At 29.0% G+C, this 26,356-nt stretch overlaps 1 protein-coding gene across 2 annotated transcripts in view; it reads right to left on the bottom strand.

The window, feature by feature from the left end:
• LOC111625691 (activin receptor type-2A-like) overlaps positions 1–26,356 on the bottom strand; it is a 94,757-nt gene that overhangs the window by 6,168 nt on the left and 62,233 nt on the right. Inside the window, exons 8-10 of one of the 2 annotated variants that reach the window (XR_002756767.1) lie at positions 24,334–24,464; positions 22,237–22,378; positions 4,150–4,474 (exon numbers count right to left, since the gene is read on the bottom strand). Coding sequence is in view for 1 of the 2 variants with exons in the window: in XM_023368901.1 (XP_023224669.1) it covers positions 4,377–4,474; positions 22,237–22,378; positions 24,334–24,464 (371 nt within the window). In the remaining variant the exon portion in view is untranslated. Of the gene's footprint in view, positions 1–3,713; positions 4,475–22,236; positions 22,379–24,333; positions 24,465–26,356 lie in introns of those variants that run through there. The other variant, XM_023368901.1, reaches the window with a different exon arrangement.

The raw sequence follows: 26,356 nt of genomic DNA on the forward strand, positions 1-26,356 counted from the left end.
TGCCATTCTAAATAATTATAATGACAAAGATTTTTCTCACTGGCTACATGCATGCAATCCATGTGAAGACAAACTTTTTATTTTTAGTCATTATTCATATTTCACTCATACAATATTTGAAAGTGATTTGTAGTTAATGGGAGCAGTTCTTGCAGTTGCAGTTACTTGCATGGATGAAAATTGCAGAGCATGACAACCACTTAAATGATGGAGTTTGTTTAATTAACTATTTATGAAAATTAGTCATAATACAAAGAGTTTAATATAAATTTTTATAAAACACTTAATAAAATCATTATAAACATGTTTCAATGCATTTTACTGCAAAAAAAGTGTGTGTTACTTTGACAACAGTCAAAATTTTCCTACTGTTAAAGATAAAATATAATTTTCAATAGCAAAAGTTAATGAGCATTGACATCTGATAAAAATATGCAATCTTTCATAATTGTGTTTATTATGTTATGATGCTGCATTATAATATTTAAATTCAGTTAATATATAGTAGTTAATCATTTAATAAATAATATAAAAAAATATCAAATTATTTATGCAATTCTTTAAAGTTTGCTCTTGAAATTGCATAAATATCTTTTTATTAATACTCATACTTTGTTATGATATGCTAACTGATTCATCAAATATGATGATCAATGTACTATAACTCATAAATTCTAGAATGTTTTTAAAGCCACAATAATGCTGAAAAGATCTATTAGATAGATCACTTCCATAATTTATATTTGGTTGAAAAACTTCAATATAAAAAAATTTTCAGTTAATTCTAATTAGAATAAAAAAAGCTTTATTCTAATATTTATATAGGATATTTAGCACATACAAGACATATAGGGAAAAAATTACAAATTTTATTAAGTGCTATAGATAATATTTTAACTTTGTTCAAAAAAATCTAATCTTATTTCATATTTATTATTATTATTATTATTATTATTATTGTGTTGGTGGAATGTATCCTACTCTGAGTATATACTGGTGCCTAATACTATTATTACTACACTGACATTAGTGGAGTGATCCTACACAGTATATATTCTGATACTAGTATATAGTGCCATGCCAAACAAAGGCCAAGCCATAGCTACAGAACAAACTATTAGGGTCAGTCAAATGAAAACGAGACAGATGGGAAAAAAGTAAGTAAACTGTTTATTATTTCAAAATTTAATCGCCAACTGTTAAAAATGTATTAACAGTTACATGTTAATGTAACTGTTAATACATTTATCCCACTGTGAGACAAGACGATCAATGCCTTCATAGAAAAATGTTTGTGGTTGCCTACGGAACCATGATCGTACCCAGGTGTGCACTTTTCGTCCAAAGCAAATTGATGGCCACAAATGTCTTTCTTTGGGGCTCCAAAAATATAGAAATCACAAGGGGAGAAATTGGGACTGTATGGAGGATGTGTATGGACTACGCTGCAGAAGTTCCCAGTGAAACTTCTGCAGCGTAGTCAAAACAACCTTGGTAACATGTGGGTGGGCATTATCCTGCAATAAAATAATGCTGTCTGTCAACATTCCTGGGTGTTTGGATTTGATGGCACACTTCAATTTTTGCAAAGTTTCTATGTACTGCTGTTCGTTAGTTGTGGCGCCGTGTTCCAGAAAGTCAACAAGCAGTGATCTCCATAGTGATGTTGGATGCACACACGACTCGTCAACCTCACTTCGAGCACGTCTAATAGACAAATGGCACAGCGGTGAATGTTTACGCTGTTCCTTCATGATTCCCAATAGAGGGCACTTCTATATACACACCTACCTGCATTACCAACTTCCATGCCACACTTGTTATATAGTCTGTCTCGTTTTCATTTGACTGCCCCTAATATTATTGTTTGCATGCTGTTTGTATATGTATGTGTGTTTAAGAATTTCCTGACTATATGAATGACATGTGTTAGTATGGCTGCTTTCTGTAGTATGATATATATGCTGTTGAAGACTATGTTTCTAGACTGTTGTATAGTGTGTAGGATATAATACCCATTCAGGAAAAAACTACCAGCATAATAAGTACCTTATCATTCTCTACAGATTTTGTGAATGAGTTCTGAGTATTTAATTTTCAGTGTTATGTATTTTGTATGTTGTGGGTATGGGTGTTTAGTAGAGTTATGTCTGTGATGTATGTGATGTTGTTATGATTAAGAATGAAATTATTTCAACATTAATATTTTAGGACAATCAAATTTTGAGAAATTCAAACATTTTTGAGCAAAACAATAAAATCAAATTTATTAATCATTATATATTTATTAGTTTTTCCAAGAAATAAAATAGTTGAAATACAAATGCTGGAGAGCAGGATTGGCAGATGACATAGTAAAATACACAATTTCTCAAATCTACAGTACCAAAATGTGGTATGAAGTAATATACAAAGTTCTTAAAAATATTGTTCTTTCAAGTTTAAAACAATTTTATTAATTTTTCATATAAGATGCTTTCAAAACAATTCTCAATTTCAATTCTAGAATCCCTGAAGTAAATTCTCAACTAACTATATATTGTAAACATTAAATTTCTTGTAATAAAAAAATATTCAAAATTTTTTAATAGTTTTTCCTGAATGAAATTAAAGTATCTGACACATATGAAAAATACTTACACATTCATTTTCAAATTCTGCAAGAAATGTATACACTAAATATCCTATATAAAAATTTTGAAATAGATATTGAAGTTTGGTATCAATGGAATTTTTGAAGTTGATGGTATAATGAATGCACTGTGCAAATAGTAGGCAATATTTGATGAATTTACTATATGATAATTTGTTTACAAAACACAGAAAAAAAATAAAAAGTTCAGAATGTGATAAAAATTTATCAGAACAAATTGACTGAAAATAATTATAATGTCTAAAACAGCTAGACTGATAATTTAACTGTCCTAATATATCATACCTTAATAAATATAAGATATACTATAAATGAATTGTAATTCAAAATGAATATTACTTTTTAATTGCTATTCAAAATAATATCAGTTGAATATAATTGATTTATTACAAAATAAATGAATAAATTATTTAAATAAATATGAAAATGTAATGATTAGCAAAATACTTATATTTAAAAAACATAAGGTATTTATGAAAAATTAATTATATCTAATGAATACAAGCTAGAGAGATTAAGTATCCTGTACAGTACATTTTCTTTACAAATGATTACCATTTCAAAATTTTTCATTAAAGAAAACATTTATTCATTTTTTAAAAAGAATAAATGAATAAAAAATTTTTCTTTAATAAAAAATTATTTAAGAAAACTGAATTTATTTTAAAAAGAACTAAAACATACTACTTAAAAATGATGCACACCTAATTTTTATTATCTATAAACTAAAATTACTATTTTTTAATGGAATGTTTTATAAACTGTATCTTGTTTTTAATAAAAACTGTTTTGCATGCTACACTTGTGACAAAATAAATTTTTCAATAATTCATTCTGAAACAAATATAATTTTTAGAATGAGTCTATAATTGTTTTATTAAAGGTACAATATTTAAATTCATCATTATTTGTCATTTATTTTAAATTATTGATAATTAGCAATCTTTTGAAAGCTTTTCATATTTGACAAATATATAAATTAACATTTCATTATAAAATATATTTTAGTTATTTTTTTATTCCAAATTTAATTTGTAATGCTTTTGTTGTTCCTGCTAAAAATAATCATATGGACCTAGATCATAACACTATACAAAATTATTTGATATCAATTTTCAAATTAATATTTATAATATTAGAATAGAAACAACACTTCAAGATTTTGAATTCTAATTTAATACTGGAAATTACACTAATTATTAAGGAAAAGAAAAAACATTTCCATTAAATATGAATTACATAAAACTCACACACACAAATTCATTCATTCATTCATTTTCACAATTTTCTTATATGCTTTTACATATATTTATAATTAATATTTTTAAATATGTAATATTTTTAGCCTGAAAATTCATTTGTGCTCTAGAATCTAAGAAAGTGCTACTCCTGCATTAAAATTTATATATAACATATACAGTATAAAGTAATGCACCCTGATGAATGAAATTGTACTATAACACCAAATATGGTGCTTGATCGTTGCCAAAAATTACCTTTGTACTCTGGGAGATAAAAAAATTTCCTTGTACTACAAAATGATGAGAAGGCACAGGAAGATTAATGGGTTACTTGTATGAGGGGAATGTTGCAAAGACAGACTAATAATCATCCACAGAACAGGTTCTTTGTACATACAACATTTTTAAAATTAATTTATGACATGGGTTGTCGAGAAATGAAAGGATTTGAAAAAATCCTTTACAATCTCTAGAAGAATTAATCAAATAGTAGATTCTTGTGGTGTTTCTGTATCAATTTCTGACACTGGAGCTGAAGATTTTATATTTGAGGTAGATGCATTCCTTTGTGGCTCTGGCACTAAAAATAAATAAATAAAATAAAAAAGTTCAAAATGAATAAAAGCATTTTATTCTGTTTGAATTTTATTTAGTTAACCTTTTTCAATTAAATTAATACTAATATTTAAAACTGTTGTAGTTATTCATTTAAATCTGATATTCAGTAGAAGCTTGTTAATTCACCATTTGATACTCCAGAATATCTGGTTAACTGGAAAAATCTGAAATATAGTTGATAATCTGGTATTGTTTGATGATAATATATTTCTTACCCAAACTCCAGCAAATAGCTGTTAGTTTGTATGGAAAACAAACCAACCAAATTGTCCAAGTCAGTGTTTCTCAAACTTTTTACTCCTGCAACCCAATATATTTGTAATGGTTCTGCAACCCAAATGCTTATAAAATTATGCATTATTGATAATTACTTCTGTGTGTGAAATGTAACATTGAATACATTTCTATTAATTAAGAGCAGTTCAGGCCAATTTCAATTTGTAACAAATAATACTAAAAACTGTAATTGAAGTAAGTTAAAATTTAAATATTACAGGTTATTTTTTTTTAAACTTAATGAACCCATTTTTAAAATTACTTTTCAGATTGTAAGAGATTTTGTCAATTTCATTTTGTATATACAAAAATAAAAAAAATTATTTATTGATTTGAACCAAAATTCATTCATTATTTATTTTTTTATAATTTATTGTTATACATTAAATATACCTAAAAATTTTTCAAAACAATTGCAACTTAAATGGTTTTATGATTATGACCTCACATAAAATATCTATTTTGACATTATTCAAAATAGAAAAGAGAAATCAATTTCATACACACACATTCTATAATCTTAAATTTATTACTAAATGACAAGAATTATAAGAAAATAAGTTGTTAAAAATTTTTAGTACCTAACAGATCCATCTATTGTTCTTAATTCTTATAATACTTGTATTAATGAAATATTTTCTAAGTATTTATGTGGAAAGTAGTATCATTTAGCAACCAATTAAAATTTTAATGCAACCCATAGGTTGAGAAATGTTGGGCTAAGCCATCATCATCCAGTTATGTTAATTTTTTGAACTTAGAATAACTTTGGAGACCAAATGTTTTCTTTCTTTCAAAATTTGGAATGTCACATGCATTGGAAACATTAATATATTAGATGTTGCTCACTGAATGGAAAATTGAGGACATGAGTAAATACAGTCGACCCCCCTATAAAACAGTAGATACGTTCCATTCTTTAGGAATCCGATTTCTTACGAGTCCTTCCAATCACAGCCTGACACGTGTCAAGTTTACGGACTACGGCTGTTTGAAAGGTTTTCTTCCATAAAATTAATCGATTCTAGACTAATCCGACTCAACATTTCCAAAATACGTATATTTTTTTTGGAAATAATCCGTATAAACTACGCTATAAACAAAAAGTTGTAGGATTACTTACCGAGTGTGCACCATTCGACATCGCCGTTGCTCAAGATTGTTTTCGTCGCGGAACAGCTCAGCAAACTGCGGCCGCGATTTCTGATGTTATTTTTCTGCGAAAACTTCGCTGAACTTTGGAGACATCATTAATATAAATAATTTTAATTGCCGTTGAATAAGAAATGTTTCTTTCACAAGAAATGTATAAAATTACAGTGCTGTATTAGACTTACGGTACCTAATTTACATACTGACAGACGATAGTTAGCGTAAAAATCTCCGTAGCGTGGCGCCACGGTAGACGGCGGAAATTATATATTTAATTATAACAAAGTTACAATAAGTTAATATATAATTATATATACTTAATATATAATTATATATACAATACCTAATTTATATATAATTATATGTACAGTACCTAATTTATATATAATACTGTACAGACGATAGTAATCTCTCCGTAGCGTGGCACTTGACAACGCGGAAAGTAGTTCGGCTGCCCGATGACGTTTTACGTAATTATAGGAGTTTTTTACCGTTTTTTATGGATACCGTCGCAATTTTTTCGCTGTCTTATAGGAATCGTAATTATAGGAACCCGTTTTATAGGGGGTCTACTGTACATATGCTGAATTTCCATCAAGGCTCTCCATGCCTGTACCAGGAAGTTATCTTTGTAGTTGATGGAGGAGTTGTCCTTCGATGCTTTAAAAATTTATTTTTTCTAGATGATAACTATCTGATTTTTTCATCATTGGGGATAATAGCCTTGCTTGATCCATATGGACATGAATATCCATTTCTAACACTAGAGTAGCCAGAGCAGTGGTGGTTGGCCTTTTTTTAAAAATTGAATTTAAGTATTCTTGGAGGCACTAGTATAATGGTCTTGTATTCCCAATATATTTTACTGTCTTGCCTAATCTTTGGTCCATTAATATACATGCCTAGAAGTCTGATTATTATGAGGGACCCTTGTTCTTAAGCAATGTGTATATAGTAGGGCTCCTTTTGACCACTTAGGAAACATTGTTAGCATTGGCAATCTCTCTGTAGTTGTAGTCTAATAATTTGTTGTAGATTACTTGCCTAAAATTCAGAGGTGCTGGTTTTTACCAGTAGTTGTTCTTGGTATTTCTTGTTGAGGTTCTTTGCAATGTTGGAATTGTACCATTGTCTGATGATATTCAAGCATACTAGTACTATATTTAATGAATCAAAATTTATTTGGACACATACTATGCTAAAGACCCTGGACAAAAATACAGAACATGTCAGGAAAATTATATGCATATGAATCATTATTGCAGAAAATCAACATTCACAATGCATTCATTAATGCTTTTGCAAATTTTTCAATCAAGCTTAATACAGTAGTCATGGAATGTATCATCCTCAGAGTAATTAAAGAATGTGCATAAACAATTCAGAAGCATACAGCAGCACATACTGATACAAAATGTATAGTCACATCTAAAATTTAGATCTAATACTGTTTATTGAATTTTGAAAATGTATAAAAACTTCTGATAATTAGCATTTTTGATAATCCAGCAGATAATCCATCTAAGGAACTCCAGTTCATTAGGTGCTGGACTAATGAGCTTCCACTGTATTTTGTTTATATATACCATATTTTTGTAGATTGACCAGCATGCCAGAAACCACAAGGTTACTGGCATGCCAGTTAAACTGCAACTAAAAATTAAAATTAATCATATGTAACAAAATTTGTTGTTAAATAAATGTTAAAGAAAACATTCTTCCCAGTACAATAAAATAATTCTTCTTCTCAAACTGCACTTTCAAAAATAACTACACTTTATAGACTGCATATTAAAGGTTGGTAACAACCTTTAATACGCAGTCTATTTTATTAACGTAATCTAGCGTTTTCGGTCAATTAATTGACATTCATAAGGATCGAACAATTTTTTGATTTATGATGAGCGAAACTGATTATAGAACATTTATAACTTTAAAAGTTTTCTCAATTACATATTAAAGGTTGGTAAAGTGTAGTTGCAATAAAATAGCATTGCAATTTGACTGACTTACAACCAGAAAGAGTTTTCATTTACAGTGTAATAATACAATTAGTAGTAGTAGACTTAGTCAGTGTGGACTGCACTGACAATCTGCAGCCAAAGTAATAAAGTTTTACTACCCTGACCTTGAAAGATAACACTCTCCTCTCAAATTTCACACACAGCACATGTTAATTGTGTAAGTTGAGATAATTTACAGCAAGTTTCTGAAATTTGATATGTTTATTTTTGCATTTTTTGGATCAAATTACAATAAAACAAACATAATCAACCATCTATCCTCACTTCCTCAGCATTTACTTACAAATATAATCAAACATCGAACACTTACTGAGCTTACTATTAATTTAATACTCAAATGCTTTCAGCCTATTTCTAATAGGCCATTCTCAAGAAATTACTGTTCTACAGTAATTTCCTGAGTAATTACAGTAATTTCAAAATTTTATTCATAATGAGCAAATAGTATCTCTCCAAAACTGGGTTTGTATAAACACACAACACACAAAACCAACACCAGCATTATGAAAGAAAAAAATTAGTAACGTTTTCATCTATTTTTATGTAGATGATAATGAGCAATTATTTATTGTGACATCATCACAATGTCAGGCTGCAATCTTTAATGATATTTTTAATTTATTTAATTTAAAATATATGCTTTTTCACCTCAAATTATTAGTGCCTTGTCCCTGTACATCATACTTTGCCTGTTAGCAACAGAGTCATGCTGGTCATCTATTTGCTGCTTTCAAGGGAAAATTTTGAATTGAAATAACATGATGTCCAGTTGCATCGGAAGTTCCTATATAGTTAATCGGGGCCTGCTGCCCCAAAGGTTTCTATATCTGGTCTTGTCTTTCATCTATTTAACTCCATTCTTGAGATTAAGGAAAGGCAGATGGACAGACAAACAACAGTGGAAATTTATAGATCTACGATTTTTTCAAATTGAAAAAAAAAAAAAAAGCACTTTCAGCATTCTATAAGTATTTTACATTGTTAGAAAGATGACAAAAAATGCAGAAATTAAAAATATAATTGTAGTTCTTTTATACAATGCCAACAGTTTCACAATTTTAGAATAAAAACTGCTGTCTATGAGATGCCACATGATGTAACTAGCCACACCCTCTGGAGAGGGATGTATAACCTCACGTAAATCGATATTCTGGCATTCCCTGAGAATAAACCAGCATGCCAGTTTTTACCATACAGAAATATCTGATTTTATGGTCTCCCCAGATAGACTGACATGCTGGACAATCTGCAAAAATATGGTATACGTGTGTGTAAAAATTGGATTAGAAATATGAATATCAACAATAGATTAAAAAAACTTAGTATTGAAATTGCAAGAGAGAATACAAATTACAAGGGATATTTTTAAAGTAAGGACTGCTTTCCAATAAAAAATGAATTACTAAACATTACAAATACTTTATTTTTTCTCAGATTCTACATACTTTTGGCTATTTTTCCACTTAGTTTTCATTGTTGTTGAAACATCTGTTGTAGCATGAGATCAGTTTCTGTAGACAGGGTTCCTACTCAAATTTTTGTTTTGAATTCGCTGACCAACTTTGTCCAAATTCCCTGACCCTCACATTTCTTACAATGTGGAATATTGATGTAATAAAACTGCATTTTACTTACTGTGAACAATGAGTGCATCTATCCCTCTTTTTGCACAGTTCATATGTTTCAAAGACTGTCACATTAAAAAAATATAGTATATACAGCCTGTAGAAAAATGTTTGATAGATCACCAAACAATCACCTAAATATTGGGCTATAATATGGCTAATTAAATGATTGGTATAAAGTAATTTGTAATTAATTTAATAACTTATTTATTTAATTATAATTATTAATTTACTTAAGATATGGCACCTAACGTCTACCTCTAATAACAAATTACTTTATACCAATCATTTAATTAGCCATATTATAGCCTGATATTTAGGCTATTGTTTGATGATTTATTGTATACTACTCGGGCTTTAATATGTTTTTATATGTTTGATAGAATCCACAACTTCAATGTAATGAAAAAATAAGCAATTTACAAACAAAACTTGAGCTTTTTTATTTTATTATCATTTATCATTATTATTTGTATGTAAACACAAGGAGGCATAAAGTCAACAAACAGTATTCTCTGATATACAAATAGTACCATACTGTGCTTAAAAAAGACGAACGCTTGACTTAGAAATATGTAATGTTAAAACCAATCTTTCAGAAAAAGAGCAACTGTTTTTAAACAGCAATATAATTTAAACCTGTGGTTCTTAACCTGTGGTCAATGGACCACTGGTGGTCCCTGAAAGCACCCGAAGTAGTCCATGAAGTTATCCCAAAATTATTAAATAAATGACGACGAGTTGATGACAATGCGCGGTATGTCAAGGTTAGAGCCGATAGTGGACTGGGCTGGGGTATGGTGTGTGGTCAGGAAATATGAAATTGGAAGGCACTAGCAATAAATTTGCATTTGAAGATAAAATCAGTGCATTTATCACTAAAATCAACCTATGGATCAGCAAAGTCGAAAGAGAGAATTTTTCTGCATTTGATACATTGAACCCAATTATTGATTGACAGTGTGCTGAGATTAAAGGACAAATACAAAAGAACATTACATTCCATTTGCAAAGCTTGAAAAATGAATTTAATCACTATTTCCTGACTGCAAGGACAAAGGTATTCGGAAACTGATTTGCAATCCTNTCATATTTTGAAAATAATTGTGTTATTTTAATTTGGATTGAAATTAATACTAATTTTTTTTTACAGAAAGAACATCCAATATGTTACTTGTAAAAAAAAAACTTTTTACAATTAAGAACTAAAGGTGTGCTAATGTTTTATCTTTGGTTTTTGAGATATTTTGGAAATATATTTTCTTTAAAATTTTTATTTATAACTACATAGATGATAAGCCTGAAATTTATTTAGATAGGTATTTGTCCTAAACATATTGATACTACATTCAAAGTAATTTTTATTGTTAGTGATAATCACTAACAATAAATATTATGGCAATTTATTTTCAAAAAGTAAATAGCATTCAAGATTTATGTTATTGATAAGCTATTTACTATATAACAACTTTTTGATCAAAGTCAATAAAAATATCTATGAAATACATATATATGTATCTTTTTGACTAGATTTTCCATTTTAAATTACACTGTAGGGGTTTTTAAATTTAAAAGAAATACTTACCATATACATTAAAATATCTCTAATCATTACCATACTAGTTTGATGATCATTCCACGCTTGGTTCAATGTTTGTAAAAAATTGTTATGTAAGGCAGCTAAGACATCTGCTCGAACCTATAAGAAAAACAAAAAAAATTATGTATTTAGTTCATACAAATTATTTATTGCATATTTTATAATTTTTATTATCATAATCAACACAGATGCAACAAGTTTTATCCAACAAACATTCAAAAATACATTTAACCTGTTCTAGGCTGTGTTCTGGAAATTTCATTTTTCAATAAATTGCAATATTTTAAAAGACCTATTAGTCTTTTATCATCTGTATTTGATATGTCATCTATTCTCCTACCTGTACTATTGCTACAAATGTGAAAATTGAGGTAAAAAAACATCTTTTTCAGCCAGTTTCTCAATCATGTGAAGAATGAATGTAAGGAATACTGTCACATGTTCTATGGCAAATGTGGCCAAACTTTTATCCCTTAGGGGCTACTGTTTTGGTAAAATATAGTCTGTGGGTGACTATGAATATGGGCAAACAATTTTAGGATTTTTATATGCGCATGCATTAACATTCATTTGCATTGTTCATTGGGATAAATACAAACAGTATGGGTACGCTGCACAGACAGTTTATTATTGTAAGAATAAATTATCAAATTAAGATTTTTAAACATTAATTTAAGTGAAAGCAAATTGTTCAACTTTAGCTTCGTGGGCTACTTTCAAAACCTTTGCGGTCGACCGCGGTCTATGTGTTGACCATCCCTGTTCTATGGCATATCATATTTTTAAGTGCTTTTATTTAACTTACTTTGTAGCATGTCCTCAAATCTTGCAACTCAAGTTTCATCCACTTCTAATTACATTAGAAGGCTGAAACTTTGACTGTAATATATATATGTAATATGTAATATAATATAAGTAATATGAATCCACAAATGCTATAGTCTTACATAACATCTAGTCATTGTATAAACTCAGGTGATGTAGCTACTATAATGATTCACTTTTCTCTCCTCACAATGTACTTGAAGTATTTGAGAAAAACCTGTTGTCAAAACTAATCCAAGAAAGCAAATTATTGTTTATTATATTTTTTACAGAACATGCAGTTTCACATTACCAGGTACTTTCTCTAAATAAGTAAACTGCTACTAAGGCTATATTTGAATATTACAAAATTTGTGCATTTAATAAACTTTTATTGTATTTACTTAAAAAATTAAACTGATGATGTAAGTTAATCATTAATGTAATCCTCTTATATTGCCAAATATAACAACAACTTATTGATATAGTTTGTTGCTTTTGCAAGGAAAAAAACAAAATACTAGATTAATACTATAAACATATTTATTTGTTCAAACAAATTTAAAGATTGTACAAAAAATTTATATATACCCACCAGCCAAACTGCAGCTCCTCACAAGTAATATGTTGTTCATGTAGACCATTGCTGCAGCTCCCATATACTCATACAGTTTTTTTAAAATAAACTTGGTACATACTACTTAAACATATTTAAAATTTTTGAAAATTTGCTGACTTTTACATAGTATAATACATACATTTCTAATTCACAACTTAATCTTGAACAGGCAACTGAAAGCTAAATGGGTACATTGAGTTTTCAGTTATGAACCAAATTATAAGCTTTAAGTGTCCAAAGTACAAACCTACAAACCTACTAGTAATAGAAAAGAAACATTGAGATGTAGAGATGTATTTAAATAAAAAGATAAGAAATTTATAATTAAACTATTTTCTCAGTTTTTCTAAATAGCTTTCTTACATACATACCTAAATGTGTGCATTTTTAACTTAACATAACAATGAAACTATAGTATTTTAACTATGTATGTATATATAAAATATGATTCCAATAGAGAATGTGGTTCTTTGTACTTCTAATGCAGGTATCCTATTATGACAAGTTCTGCCACCCCAATATATAGCATACAAAAATTTTTGACTTAAATCACACTTTAATCATTAAATATTGGATTATAATAAATTTTGTTATTAAAAAAAAATCACTTAAGTTAATAAGTTCACAAGACAAAAATAAGTGATTCTTCATACTTTCTATTCTCAATCTGCTACAGGAGCACTAGGTATTATCCATTAAATCAGGGATTCCCAACTGAAACCCAATAAAAATTTGGGGTTCCATAATAAAATCCATTGAGTCTAGTGATGCATGAATGTGCCGATGCAGATTTAGGAGTTGAGGTATAACTATTCTAGTCTTGAATGGAGTCCTTGTATGACAATATGAGGACTCAATCCAAGACTAAACACATGTTAAAGTTATTTGTAGATTTAATAAACAGTGGGGACTGATTTATTGATAATGGAATGAACCAAAATAATGATATAATGTTTGAAAAGGTAATGGAAACCATAAAAACAGTAAAACATAAACTAAAGCTAGAAAATCATTTTAAAAATCAACCTTAAAAAGGATCCAATATCATATAAATAAAAATATAATCATTAAATCTGTATATATATACATACATACATACATGCATACATACTTTTAATATACATATATTAAAAGCAAAATGTTCTGTCACACTGCACACCTCACACAAATAATGTAAATTTAAAAATAAATTTTATTTACAACTTGAAAATTTCAAAATAACTTTTAAGTGGATTTTAAAAACATTGTTTTAATTTTCAATTGATTTGATTTCAATTTTAATTAATTAATTTTGATTATATTTCATTGTAGTTTTACTTTTGGTTTAGGTGTAAAGTGTCTACCTAGTATGCTTTAATTCATTGATATCTGCAGGGTTCCAACATTTTTTATTAAAGTGAAAAGGGTTCCATGATAAAAATATTGTCAAATATATAAAAAAATTTTCTATGAGGAGGATAAAACCATAAATATTTTAAATTAATATAACAACAGATCAGTTATTAGAAAGCCCAGATACAATAAATATTAATATAGAAAATAGATTGGCTAATTTAGATGATTGTTTGATAGAAATTGTTTAATTTATATTAAATAATTATTATTTTAAAATGGAGGGTAAATATTAATCTCAAGTTGATGGCATTTGAACAGAATCTTGCATTGGTCCAATATTAGTGAAACTTATAATTATTAAAATACTAGATAGCCTGACAGTTGAATTAATGTTAACTCACTTAAAATTGAAATTTAAAAAAATTTAAAAGGCAGGCAAATTTATAAAACAAAAATTAATGAAATTAAAAAAATTAAAATTTATCTTTGTGCAAAACAACACAACCAATTTCTGTAGTTGTGTTGCAAAGGAAAAAAAGAGTTGAAATTAATTAAAAAAACAAAGGGTTCAAAAAATGCAGGCAAAATAAAATATTTAATTATTAAAAATAATTATAAAAACTATTGAATAAAACTAATAGTTAAAACTCTGGCCTTTACACCAAAACCAGAACTAAAATTTAAAATAAAAACAAAATTAGTTAAAATGAAATCAATTAAAAATTAAAACAAACTTTTTAAAAAATGTTTAAAATTTGTTTTGAAATTTTCAAATTGTAAAATCAAATTAAGTTTTAAATTTATGTTATTTGTGTGTTGCAGTGACAACATTTTGCTTTTAATATATACACAGATCAGCGGTCAAGCCTGGTCAAGCTTGACTGCTGATCTGTGTATATATTAAAAGCAAAATGTTGTCACTGCCCAAATAATGTCACCCAATTTCCCTTAAAATTGGGATAATTAGTACCGACCAAGTAAATTTCTCATCACTGACCACATGAAAGAAAAGTCACCATGACAGACATCATGGTGTACTCTCTGCTTTGTTGATATGAATGTACACAAAATTACAATTAACAATTAAGTATTCATTTCCAATAAACTAATACTTAATTGTTAATTGTAATTTTTAAAATGTTTAATCTTTGACCAAAACAAATAATTGTCTTGTTAAATGTGGAAGAATCGTTTTAAGAATTGGGAATAGTGACGAGATTTGCTTGATTCTGATTCCTGGGAAATGCTTGATTTTTCTGGTTCTAATTAATCTTCCCATCACTAGCTTCTAGTGTAATCCTCATTTGCACATGTTAGTTTTCAGTATTTATTAATTGTCAGTTTTACTTCTTTTTGCAAAGTAAGATGTGATGAGTACTACTTCTTTCCTCTTCTCTGATTCACTCTGAAACTAATAGAGTTTGGTGTAAATGCTGTGCTGCTGATGTTTGAAACTGAGTGCGCCAACCAACGATCATGGTGCACATGACTTTTAGTCATAGTAGAAAATTGTCTTCAAAGATGGCATTAAAGTCCAGGTCAATTCTTTTTCCAAATCGAAATATCAGCAGCTGTTGTTGTATTTTGGTGCTATTTATTGTAAATATTAATCTGCATAAATTATGTCGTTTCAGATTCACTTGGTCCAAAATACATCATCTATTGAATTTTCCTGGTGGTATTATCTTTTCATATTTTGAAATTTTAATAAAGATTTGAAGTAAAAATGATGCAAGTTTGCTAATGTTATTGGCTCATTTCCAATTTGTTACATTAAGTGGCTACTGAATCAAGTCTTTAAGATGACTTCGTGGGAAGTAGCTAATACCTCTAGCTGCTCACATCATCATACTTTCTCTAACGAACAGGTGGCATTGTGAGATGGATATGTCATTAATGATTACCCCATCTATTTTGTCACAAATCTCATAAACACAACATAATTGTATCCAAAATGAGGTATATAGCATGTAATGTATATTCAGATCTCAAAATTAGTGAGAAAAGCAAGGTTTTTTAAAAAATAGTAGTGAATAGTGAGCAATCTGAAAAATTATGAGTTGTTATGAGTCCTGAGTCATTTGTTCATTCTACACAATTATAATACACAGTATAGTTGCACATATCAAACAGTTACAGAAATATAATACCAATCAGTAACTATTCATTGCATTAAATAAAAAATTTATAAGTAATTATCAGGTTGTATATGTTCATTACACTGCTATTACAGAAATTCCAAGTGTTAATCTATTTCCTGTTTATTTTTGCCAAGAGAAAAAAATAAAATAATTATGAGATAAGATATAAATAAAAATGTTGAATTTTTGATACTCATTGTAAATATCTAAGTATTAGTTACAATACAGAAATGACTATTTTTGTGTAATTAATGTTTGGATTAATCTATTAGGATAATATAAGGTATAAGTCATTAGAAGACAGCGTTAAATAATTATGTAAAATTTTATTCATAAACTCTAAATAATTCAAGAAATTTTTTAAAAAATTACACTGGCATATAATTCTGCCCTGCACTTGTAGATACACACACACACACACACACCAAAAACTTAAAAAAAGAATTCTTTTAAAAAATTTTAAATTACAAATATAATTTTTTCAAAACTGAAATGTGATCAATAATAATCTCAATAGAACTCTGTATTGGTAATTGTATTTAATGTGTAAGCAAAAAACCAAGGAAAACTAAAGGGGACACTGTATTTGGTCAGCACCAATAGTTTTTCTTTTGTAATGATATAGAAAGTAGTTTTATAGTGAGAAAGGACTGAATTTGTTTTCTTCATTTCTGATAAGACAAGAAACTCAATGTGATAGCAGTGCAGGTTTCTATCTAAGCCTTGGTTCATTCATAATTTGCTCACTAAGCCTTTCATACCTTGTAATTGTGGCAACAATAGATTCACCATTTTCTACCATGTGTTGGTCATTAGATTCAATAAGAAAATCAGATTCACCATTTTCCAGTGCTAGATGCTAGACTTGACAAGGGATAGCTATAACCAATCAACTAAATATAGTTTAAATGTAATTTGTAAAAATTACAAAGAAAGCAATTAAAAATTAATTTATGCTGATTGATTCCCAGATATTTGTAAATACATATTCAAAAGTTTTTTATTTCTAACTAAAGTACAGTAGAGCCTCGATTATCCAACCCAATTGGGAACTGGGGTTGGTCAGATAATTGAAAAGTATGAAAAAATCCATTATTAGTGTAGTATATTATTATAACCCATGTAATTAGTATATCGCTATTAACCTACTTCGCGTTGAATTTTCATCGATGTTAAGCCTAACAAAAATTTTTTAAAATAATAATCGTCGCTATTGTATTGTTAAAAATTACAAAATTAAACCTCGTTTAAATACTGGCTCCCTTTCATGGTCGAATGAGTGTTGCCAGCTAAAACACGTAAAAATAATATTAGAGTAGCCAAGACATAGCCAAATATTGTAGCACCACATCACTAGCGGACATTTGAAATTTGCCGACTAGGACGGTCAGTTAACCGAGGTGTCGGTTAATCGGGGGTCGGATAATCTACTGTAGTTTTGAAAAGAAAGAAATGTAATTGAATAATAGAATTTTGAAACACTGTTGGTGAAGATACAATTATAAAGGGCTTTCAGAAATGTTCCATTACTGATATTTTGGATAGAACAGAGGATGATGCACTGTTCAAGCAGGCTAAGAGCATGATGGCAATGAAAGAGAAAACAGGAATGATGATAATAAGAAAGTGATGATGAAAATGAAAGTGGTGAAGTATTTTTTCAGTGACTTTCAAGACTTTTAATGAAAATTTCTAATTTTTTGAATTGAAATGAAATAAATGAAGTTAATAATAAAAGGATGGCTTTTATTCAGATCCTAATATTTTCAAGAAGTTATGACTTCAAAATTAGAAATATTGTAAAGATTTCAAAATCAATTTATATTCAGGGTAGACTTACATTCAGTCCAATGTGGCATTTTCTATTTTATTTTGAATTAATTAATCAGTATTATGTCACATATTTATCAGGATTAAGCAAATTCTATTTTCTGTGAATTTTAATATCTTTACTCATATTTTTATACATTAGTTGTGTATTAAAAAGTTAAGAAGTTTTTTAAATGTGATACAGTAAGACCCCGCTTAATGGGGAGGATGCATTCCTAGACAACAAAGTGCTAAACAAAACAGCGTAAAACAAGGTCATTTTAACACAGAGTAAATAGGGATAGGGGAACATGCGACCAAAAATTTAAAAATTTTACTTTAATTTTAAGTTATTTTTATATTAATTTGTATAATAATATGTTAAATAACACATAAACAATTTCATACAGAAATGTAAAGTTCATTTTTTGTGATGAAGGTCCTGATTTTTCTGAAATTCTTGTTCTTTTGCAATAAAGTCGTGAAGTTTCATTTGTCGCTTTTTCTTTCCTTAAACAAACATTGGTAGTAGAAGATAGCATCCAAAACACCCCATTTTACTTTTGCACTCCTTTCAAAATCTGGATCATTCGCTATAATTTGATCAACAATTTTGGTTATCATTACCAAACTTTTACTAAGGAAATCTGTAGAGAAATTTTTTTGGGTTCTTCATTTTCAGAATCTCTATTTTCCAGTTCTACATGAATTCCTTGTTCTGCCAGTTCTTGAAGGTTGTAGTTGGTAAGGCTCTCACCAAAAACTGCCATAACTCCTCAATATCTGCTCGTCTATATCTCCTAGTCCTGCTGTATCAATTAGGTTGACAATTTGATCAACCTAACAATATAGCAATAGGCTCTTCTCGTTGAGAATTCTTGGATACCTTCAGCCATAACTTCTTCCACACTCCATTCGTGCATTTATCAGTTAATTCTTGCCAAGCAAAGTCAATATTTCCTAAGGCATCCATGATGTTATATTTTTTCCAATATTGCACCAAACAAACATAATTTAAAGAAAGTACACTTTTTTGCCACCTATTGCTGATTGGTTAGTGTTCACAAATAATCATATTATATATGAATCAATAAAATGCTGTGATAATTTAAATCATCATAAATTTTGAGTTTTTTTTTTTTTAGGCCTTGAGCAGATGGCGTTATACAAATCAGCATTAAGCGGGGTCTTACTGTATCCTGATTGGATATCAAATAGGATCAAAAAAATATTGGTATCAAATTGAATAATTTCTATATCAATTAATCACTAATACTGTGATAAAGAAGATTGTTAATTATGATACTTTTTTTATTGTTAAATCTTGGATACTATATTATTTTCAAGCAAGCAATTTTTCAAATGTGGATTCATTCATTTCTTCATGAAAATAGAATTTTTATGAGCATAAAAAGATAAACCTAATTCAGGAATAAAATCTTTATTGCTTCAAATACAAACAATTTTAAATCATCCTATTTTAATTACTAGTGCTTTCAAATCTACTAAATGGCCTTCCAAAAATGTTGCAGATGTAACTTGTAACTTTAATATCTTGACAAACTAAAACAATAAAAAATAAACATACACAAACACACACACAATCTCACAAAGTGTTATAAACTAATGACTTGAAAGAAATTTAACCAATGTCAACTACTTTATATTTTTTTTATGACTTCAACAGAGATTCATAACAATGATAAAATTATGTTACACTTTTCTTTCTTTCATAGAGGGACAGGGGCACACACCTATTTCAAATGAAACCCTAGAACAGTGTTCTACAACCTTTTTCATTCAGTGGCACCCCTAATTGAAAAATAAAAAATTGTAACACCCTTGACCAGCAGCGGATCTAGAATCTAAATAAGGGAGAGGGACTAATGGGTCAGATGAATTTTCTGCTATAACGAATATTACGCACAACGCAAAAGTGTTTCTACATGTTCAAAATCAAAATTTAAGTCCATTGAATTTTGTCAAAATACCTACATGTAAAATAATAGTCTCGCTATTGTTTTTTAAATATAGTTTTATTATCAAATATATCATCATTTTATTGATAAACAATTTTTGTTAAGTTTTTTTATATTATTTTGATGCATATATAAAATAAAATTTCATTATTTTTTTCTTATCTTTTTCATATCAATTTAAAAAATTTAAATTAAAAAAATGATTAAAAATTGTTTATTTGTCATCATTGCTTTTGAATACTATGAAAATACTGTAATATGCACCTACTTTGTGATTGAAACCACACGCTTTTCAAAGTACAATGCAACGCTTTTTAAAGCATATACAAGACACAAGTGTCCACGTCGTTCTTCTCTGGTGGTTGGCCTGGTACTGGGACTGGGAACATGAAGGCCAAGCAATGTGGTTTGGGCGAACTCGTGACAAGTCGTGCGTACACGTAGCGTAGAACATTACATTAACATGCGATTAGTCATAGTTTCTTTGCTTACTAGATATCTCGTAGCAAAATAGAACTGACAATAAGTTATCTTGAACTACACTTAAGTAAATTTCCAAGAAAATGCCTAAAGGCTCTAAACTTTGTGACACCCCAATCGTGGCACCGCAGCACCCCAGTTGAAAAACACTGCCCCAGAAGAAAGGTGTATATTTTTGAATCTTCACATGGGACATCCTGTGATTCATGTGTCCTACATATATTAAAATTTTAAATTTATGAATTGGTAATAATTATTCCATTAAGTTCTTTTTTTTTCTTTTGGAATTATAAAAGTATATTAATGCTCTTAATATTAGAGAATGAATTTTTAGTATAATATATACTAAAAATTTTCCAATAGTAAAAATAAGAATACAGTAATACCTCAACTTACGTGAACCCGGAGTTATGCGATTTTCAAATCTCATCAATTCGTCTTTTGTTTGAGCGCCACACAACTCTTGATTACTCACTCCCCCCACATTATTGTTCAGCTTACATGTTCGGACATGTCGCGCCGAATTGACACATAGCTACAATTTGTTTTGTGTTATTTATTTCTGTGTTTGTTATATCTACGGAGACTTGAGAGACTCTATATAGTGATTTCTTGTAACCATGAACGAATCAAAAGACGAGATAAGTACAGTAATACCCCGAACTTACACGATAGGTGGGACCAAACGATAACCGCGTAAGTCAAATTCGCATAAGTCGGGGTATAATTTCGCAATTTGTGTAAAACTCAAAGTCGGATGTATGTAAGCTAATAAATGTTCTCGTTAATCTTATCTCATCTTTTGATTTGTTCACGGTTACAAGAAATCACCACATAGAGTCTCTTGAGTCTCCGTAGATATAACAAACACAGAAATAAATAACACAAAATAAATTGTAGCTATGTGTTGATTCCGCGCGACACGTCCGAACAATAGTGTGAGGGGAGTGAGTAATCGAGAGTTGCGTGGCGCTCAAACAAAAGAGGAATCGACGAGATTTGAAAATCACGTAACTCCAGGTTCGCGTAAGTCGGGGTAGCGTAAGTCGAGGTATTACTAGATATGTATTGATTTTATTTCAATCATACATATTTGTAGTTATTAACAGAAAACTTATTTTAACTTAAATTACAATTTCTACATATCCTTTAAAATTACACATGTGACATTAGTCACATGTGTATTTTTGACTATAGGTTATAGAAGAGAATAACAACTGTTATTACAATGGGATTTTTCTATTAAGATATTGTTTCAAGCAATGTAATTACTTTTTTTGCATCCTCTATGTATCAGAATAGACAATATTTCTTTGCAAGATTTTTAATTTCCATTTCACATACTACAAAGTTGGCATTCAACCTCACAAGACATGTCTTAAAATTCAGTTTATTTTTATCCAAAAATTACATTCAATTTTAAACAATCACATTCATTCTCTTAAGCCTATCTAATAATGCATTATTATTAAATACTGATTATTTTACAATCTAACTTAATAAATAAATTCATATTAAGATCTACACAAAGCAAATGTTTTTATTGAATTATAATTACTATTAAAAAATCAATAAAACAAACTCTTATATTATAAAAGAGCTTCTTGTCTCAAAAATTGTTGAAACTAATATCTCAAATACTATAGTAGAGATAAGAGACTTATCACACTGCTACTGGTAACATCAAAATGATACTTCTATCATCAATAATAAAGTTGCATTCTGATGATATAAGTGTCATTTTGAAGTTACCAGTAACAGTGTGACAAGTCTCTTATCTCTACTATAATATTTGGGATATTAGTTTCAACATACTCTTATATATTTAAATGCTTATATAAACATCATTGTTTATTTAAAAATAAAAAATAAATTCTTACCTGTAGATATATTATTGGTAGATATTGATGACTGAGACTTAGTTAATAATGAAAGCCTTTCTAATACACAACTAGCAGATACTCTTGCTTCAGCATCATGATCCCAACAATCTTCAGCTGTATCACAGACAGCTGCTAATCCCTAATTAAAATCAGATTTATCATTATTATTAAAACATTTAAATAGAATTATTTATGCTAAAAATATAACATTTAGTTAAAAAAAAACCCTTCTCTCAACAGAGCACTTTGTTAATTTAAGATGAGTAGCACCCATTTTCACTTATCCCAGTAAAGTCAATGAGGACAAATAAAACAAAAAACAATCTACAAGCAGCATCTGATCCAGAGTTTGGCAGCTACTGAACAATGCCTGCTCCCCACATTACGGACAACTGATTTATAAACAACTGTGCCTAGAGATTTTATAAAAACAGCCATTTCTATGAAGAAAATAAAGATGATTGTTACACATTTACAATATAATACTGGCTCAAATGTCCAAGTTAATAAGGTTTTACAGTATTCTCAACAAAGAATTCAACAAAACAATGACACTGAAGATAAGCAAGATAGTTTTCAAATGAAATATATTTCTCAAAAATCACGCTGTCTGCTTAATAAAAATTTTGGGAAATAGGAAAGGTAGCAAATCCATTCATTATCTGCAGAACAATGTTCCCTCTAAGTTGCATGTAGTCATGCATCTACCATGATTGTACAGTAACTGAAACGCTGTCATGCACATAGATTTAGTCTGTAACTATAACTGTCACTTTTGCTACGAACAATGTTAAATATGCAAACTTAAGATTATTAACTAATTTTTACTTAGCTTAATAATTCCATGATTTTTAAATAAATCAACATTCTTCAATATATTGCACATTACTTAATTTTTATTCAACAACATTCAGGTCTTGTATAACAATAATTCTGCCTAAATGTTGTCTTTGTTTAAAATTTCATGTTTTAGTGTAAATCATTAATATAATATAAATACGTGGCGTGTTTTTTAAGTAAGTACCATTTTAAAATAGGATCACTGCAGTGCTACAATTGGTGTTCCGTGATTGTGCTGAGTACCTACATCTGTTGGTTAGCCACAGACGCGATTATGGAAGCATTCGTTCATTTTACATTTATTTGTGCATGTTTAAAATGCCTCAGACAATTTAAAATCCTGCCGATTGTGAATTACACATGATGATTCATTTTTTTAATGCAAAAGACATGAAAGCGGCTGACATTCATCAGCAGATTAGTGAGATGTATGGAAAAAACATTATAAGCAATGGAATGGTAAGAGAATGGATTAGAGCATTTAAAGATAGCTGTACTAATGTCCATGATGAGGAGTGTAGTGGGCGACCGTCTGTCATTACTGAAGACTTGGTGCAGAAAGTTGATGCAAAAATTTGAGAAAACAGACGCTTTATGATTTTGTCATCCAAAACAAAAAGTGTGGCAAGCTCAGTAAGGGGATTGTTTTGCTTCATGACAATGCCTGTCCACACGTGGCTCAACAAATCCAAGATCTTATCACTGGGAACAACTTGATCAGCCTACATATAGCCCTGATCTAGCGACTAGTGACTACCACTTGTTTCTCCACTTGAAAAGGCATCTAGCAGTCAGCACTATGACAATGTCAAAATACCTTGCTGCAGTGGTTGGCAAATCAGGCGGCAGGTTTCTATGAGGATGGAATTCGGAAGCTGGTTGTGCAATATGAAAAGTGCCTTCATATTAGAGGAAATTATGTTGAAAAGTAGATTAAGATACAGGCTTTCACGTAAGAATAAAATTATTTTAAAAATTGCAGTTGTGTTTTTTTAATATCAAAACGGTACTTACTTAAAAAAAATGCCTCATATAATTTAATTGATTAAATCATTCAATTAGTGTTCAAACAGTAAACTGTTCTATTTATCAAAATTAAAAATAAATCTATTCATTAAAATGTATCAAAACCTTTTACTTGTATTGGAATATATTAAAAACCAAAAACCATTTCTGGTTATTAACTATTACAAGTAATATAATTTTACCACTTAAATCATATAATCAATTGCATAAAGATTAAAATTTACTTACTGGATATTTTTTCCAATCTTTATTGAATTTTGGTCTAAATTTCTTTTGAACCACCACTTCTTGCATATCCTCAAGTGTAGGATGCTGTCCTATTTCTTCTTCAAATGGTAATAAATATTCGCCTACTGGACCTAAAATTAAAAATAAAATTTATTTATCTTAAATGTAATACATTAAAAAATACATTAACAACAAATAATGGTATAATATATACATTATGACATTGTTGGTATTATGTCAATTGAATTCTTTAAATTAACAATGAAAAATGTTCTAAAATTTTTATTTAATCTACCTGTAACTGTTGGAATTTATCAATTTTTCATATAGAAAAAAACATTAATTTTTATTAAAACTTTTTAATTTAATTCTATTATCAGACTTAACAATGAAAATACCAATTCAAAAATCAAGTCCCATAATAAAATCTTCTAATTTTTGCATTCTTTTATTACAGCAGAAACTATATTTTACATATATTTGAGTACTTTTTGAAGCATATATCCCAGATATAATTTCAAAAATCTAAAATACAAATGGAAAATGTATATGTATCAAGTTAAAAACAAAAATTCTCTTTCCAAGATAGTGTGTGTATAAAAAATTCTAATAAGAAAATGGAGTTCAAAAAAGCTGATTTTATAGAAAACTTATTTCAATTTTACTTATGACGTTAATAAAAAAAATTTTTAAATGGCACTAACAAAAAATGAGAATTTTTACCATTGTTCAAATTTTAACATTAAATGCAAAATCAGTTTAAAAACCTTCAAAATGAGCAATTATTGTAAAATCATCACAATGCCAGGCTGCAATTTTTAATCATATTTTTAAAATATAAGCCTTGATTTTAATAGTATATTGCTTCTGTGAATCATACTTTTCCTGTTAACAATACAATCATGCTAGTCATCTATCTAACTCTGCTTAGGGGACAATTTTTTAACTGAAATACAGTAATACCCCGAACTTACGCAATAGGTGGGACCGAGAGATAACCGCGTAAGTCGAATTCGCGTAAGTCGGAGTATAATTTTGCAATTTGTATAAAATCCAAGTCGGACGTATGTAAGCTAATAAATGTTCTCGTTAATCTTATCTCGTCTTTTGATTCGTTCACGGTTACAAGAAATCACCACATAAGAGTCTCTCGAGTCTCCGTAGATATAACGAACAGAAATAAATAACACAAAATAAATTGTAGCTACGGGTCGATTCCGTGCTACACGTCCGAACATGTAAGCCGAACAATAGTGTGGGGGAGTGAGTAATCGAAAGTTGCATGGCGCTAAAACAAAAGACGAATCGACGAGATTTGAAAATTGCGTAACTCCGGGTTCGCGTAAGTCGGGGTAGCGTAAGTCGAGGTATTACTGTAATTAACTTCCGGTGCACACCAGAAGTTCATATTTACAGTACATTTCGATATTCAACGGTTGACTCAACGGTGAGAAAATGACGTTTCTAAATAGACCGTTGAGTTGTTTGTTGAGATTAGTGATGTCAGCGCTGTTTCATCGTTGAGCTCAACAGACTCAACGACCTTAAACGCTGTTGAGTAGATAATGAACTAATATGGCGGCTTCCATGAAACAAGTAAACTTTTTGTATAAAAATTGTTGATTCACTCTTGCTGTGGACGATGTAATAGCAGACAGATTACTGAAAGGTATGTATGATAAAACGTTATTGTACGATTATATTGTATAATTTGGTCAGTATTGAAATACTAAGCTTTCTTTTTCAGAGGCCAACTATCTCAATGAATTCTTTAAAAATTTGATTGAAACAGATATTTGGCCATCATTAGGTTTGCCTAATGACTTAAATATTGAAGATATCAAACTTATTGAAGATAGATCTAATATAGAAAATGATACAGGTAAAAATTTTTTCGAATAATACTTACGTAAATTACTTTAGTTATTAATTTTTGTATTACATTAACAGGAAAGAAGGACCAAAATTATACAACAAAGAAAAGAGGTAAGCATATGATTTAGCATCTGTCATCCAGCAATGA

Source organism: Centruroides sculpturatus, unplaced genomic scaffold, assembly GCF_000671375.1.
Source record: "Centruroides sculpturatus isolate CEXI.00-Female unplaced genomic scaffold, Cexi_2.0 scaffold78, whole genome shotgun sequence".
Lineage (NCBI taxonomy): Eukaryota > Metazoa > Arthropoda > Arachnida > Scorpiones > Buthidae > Centruroides > Centruroides sculpturatus.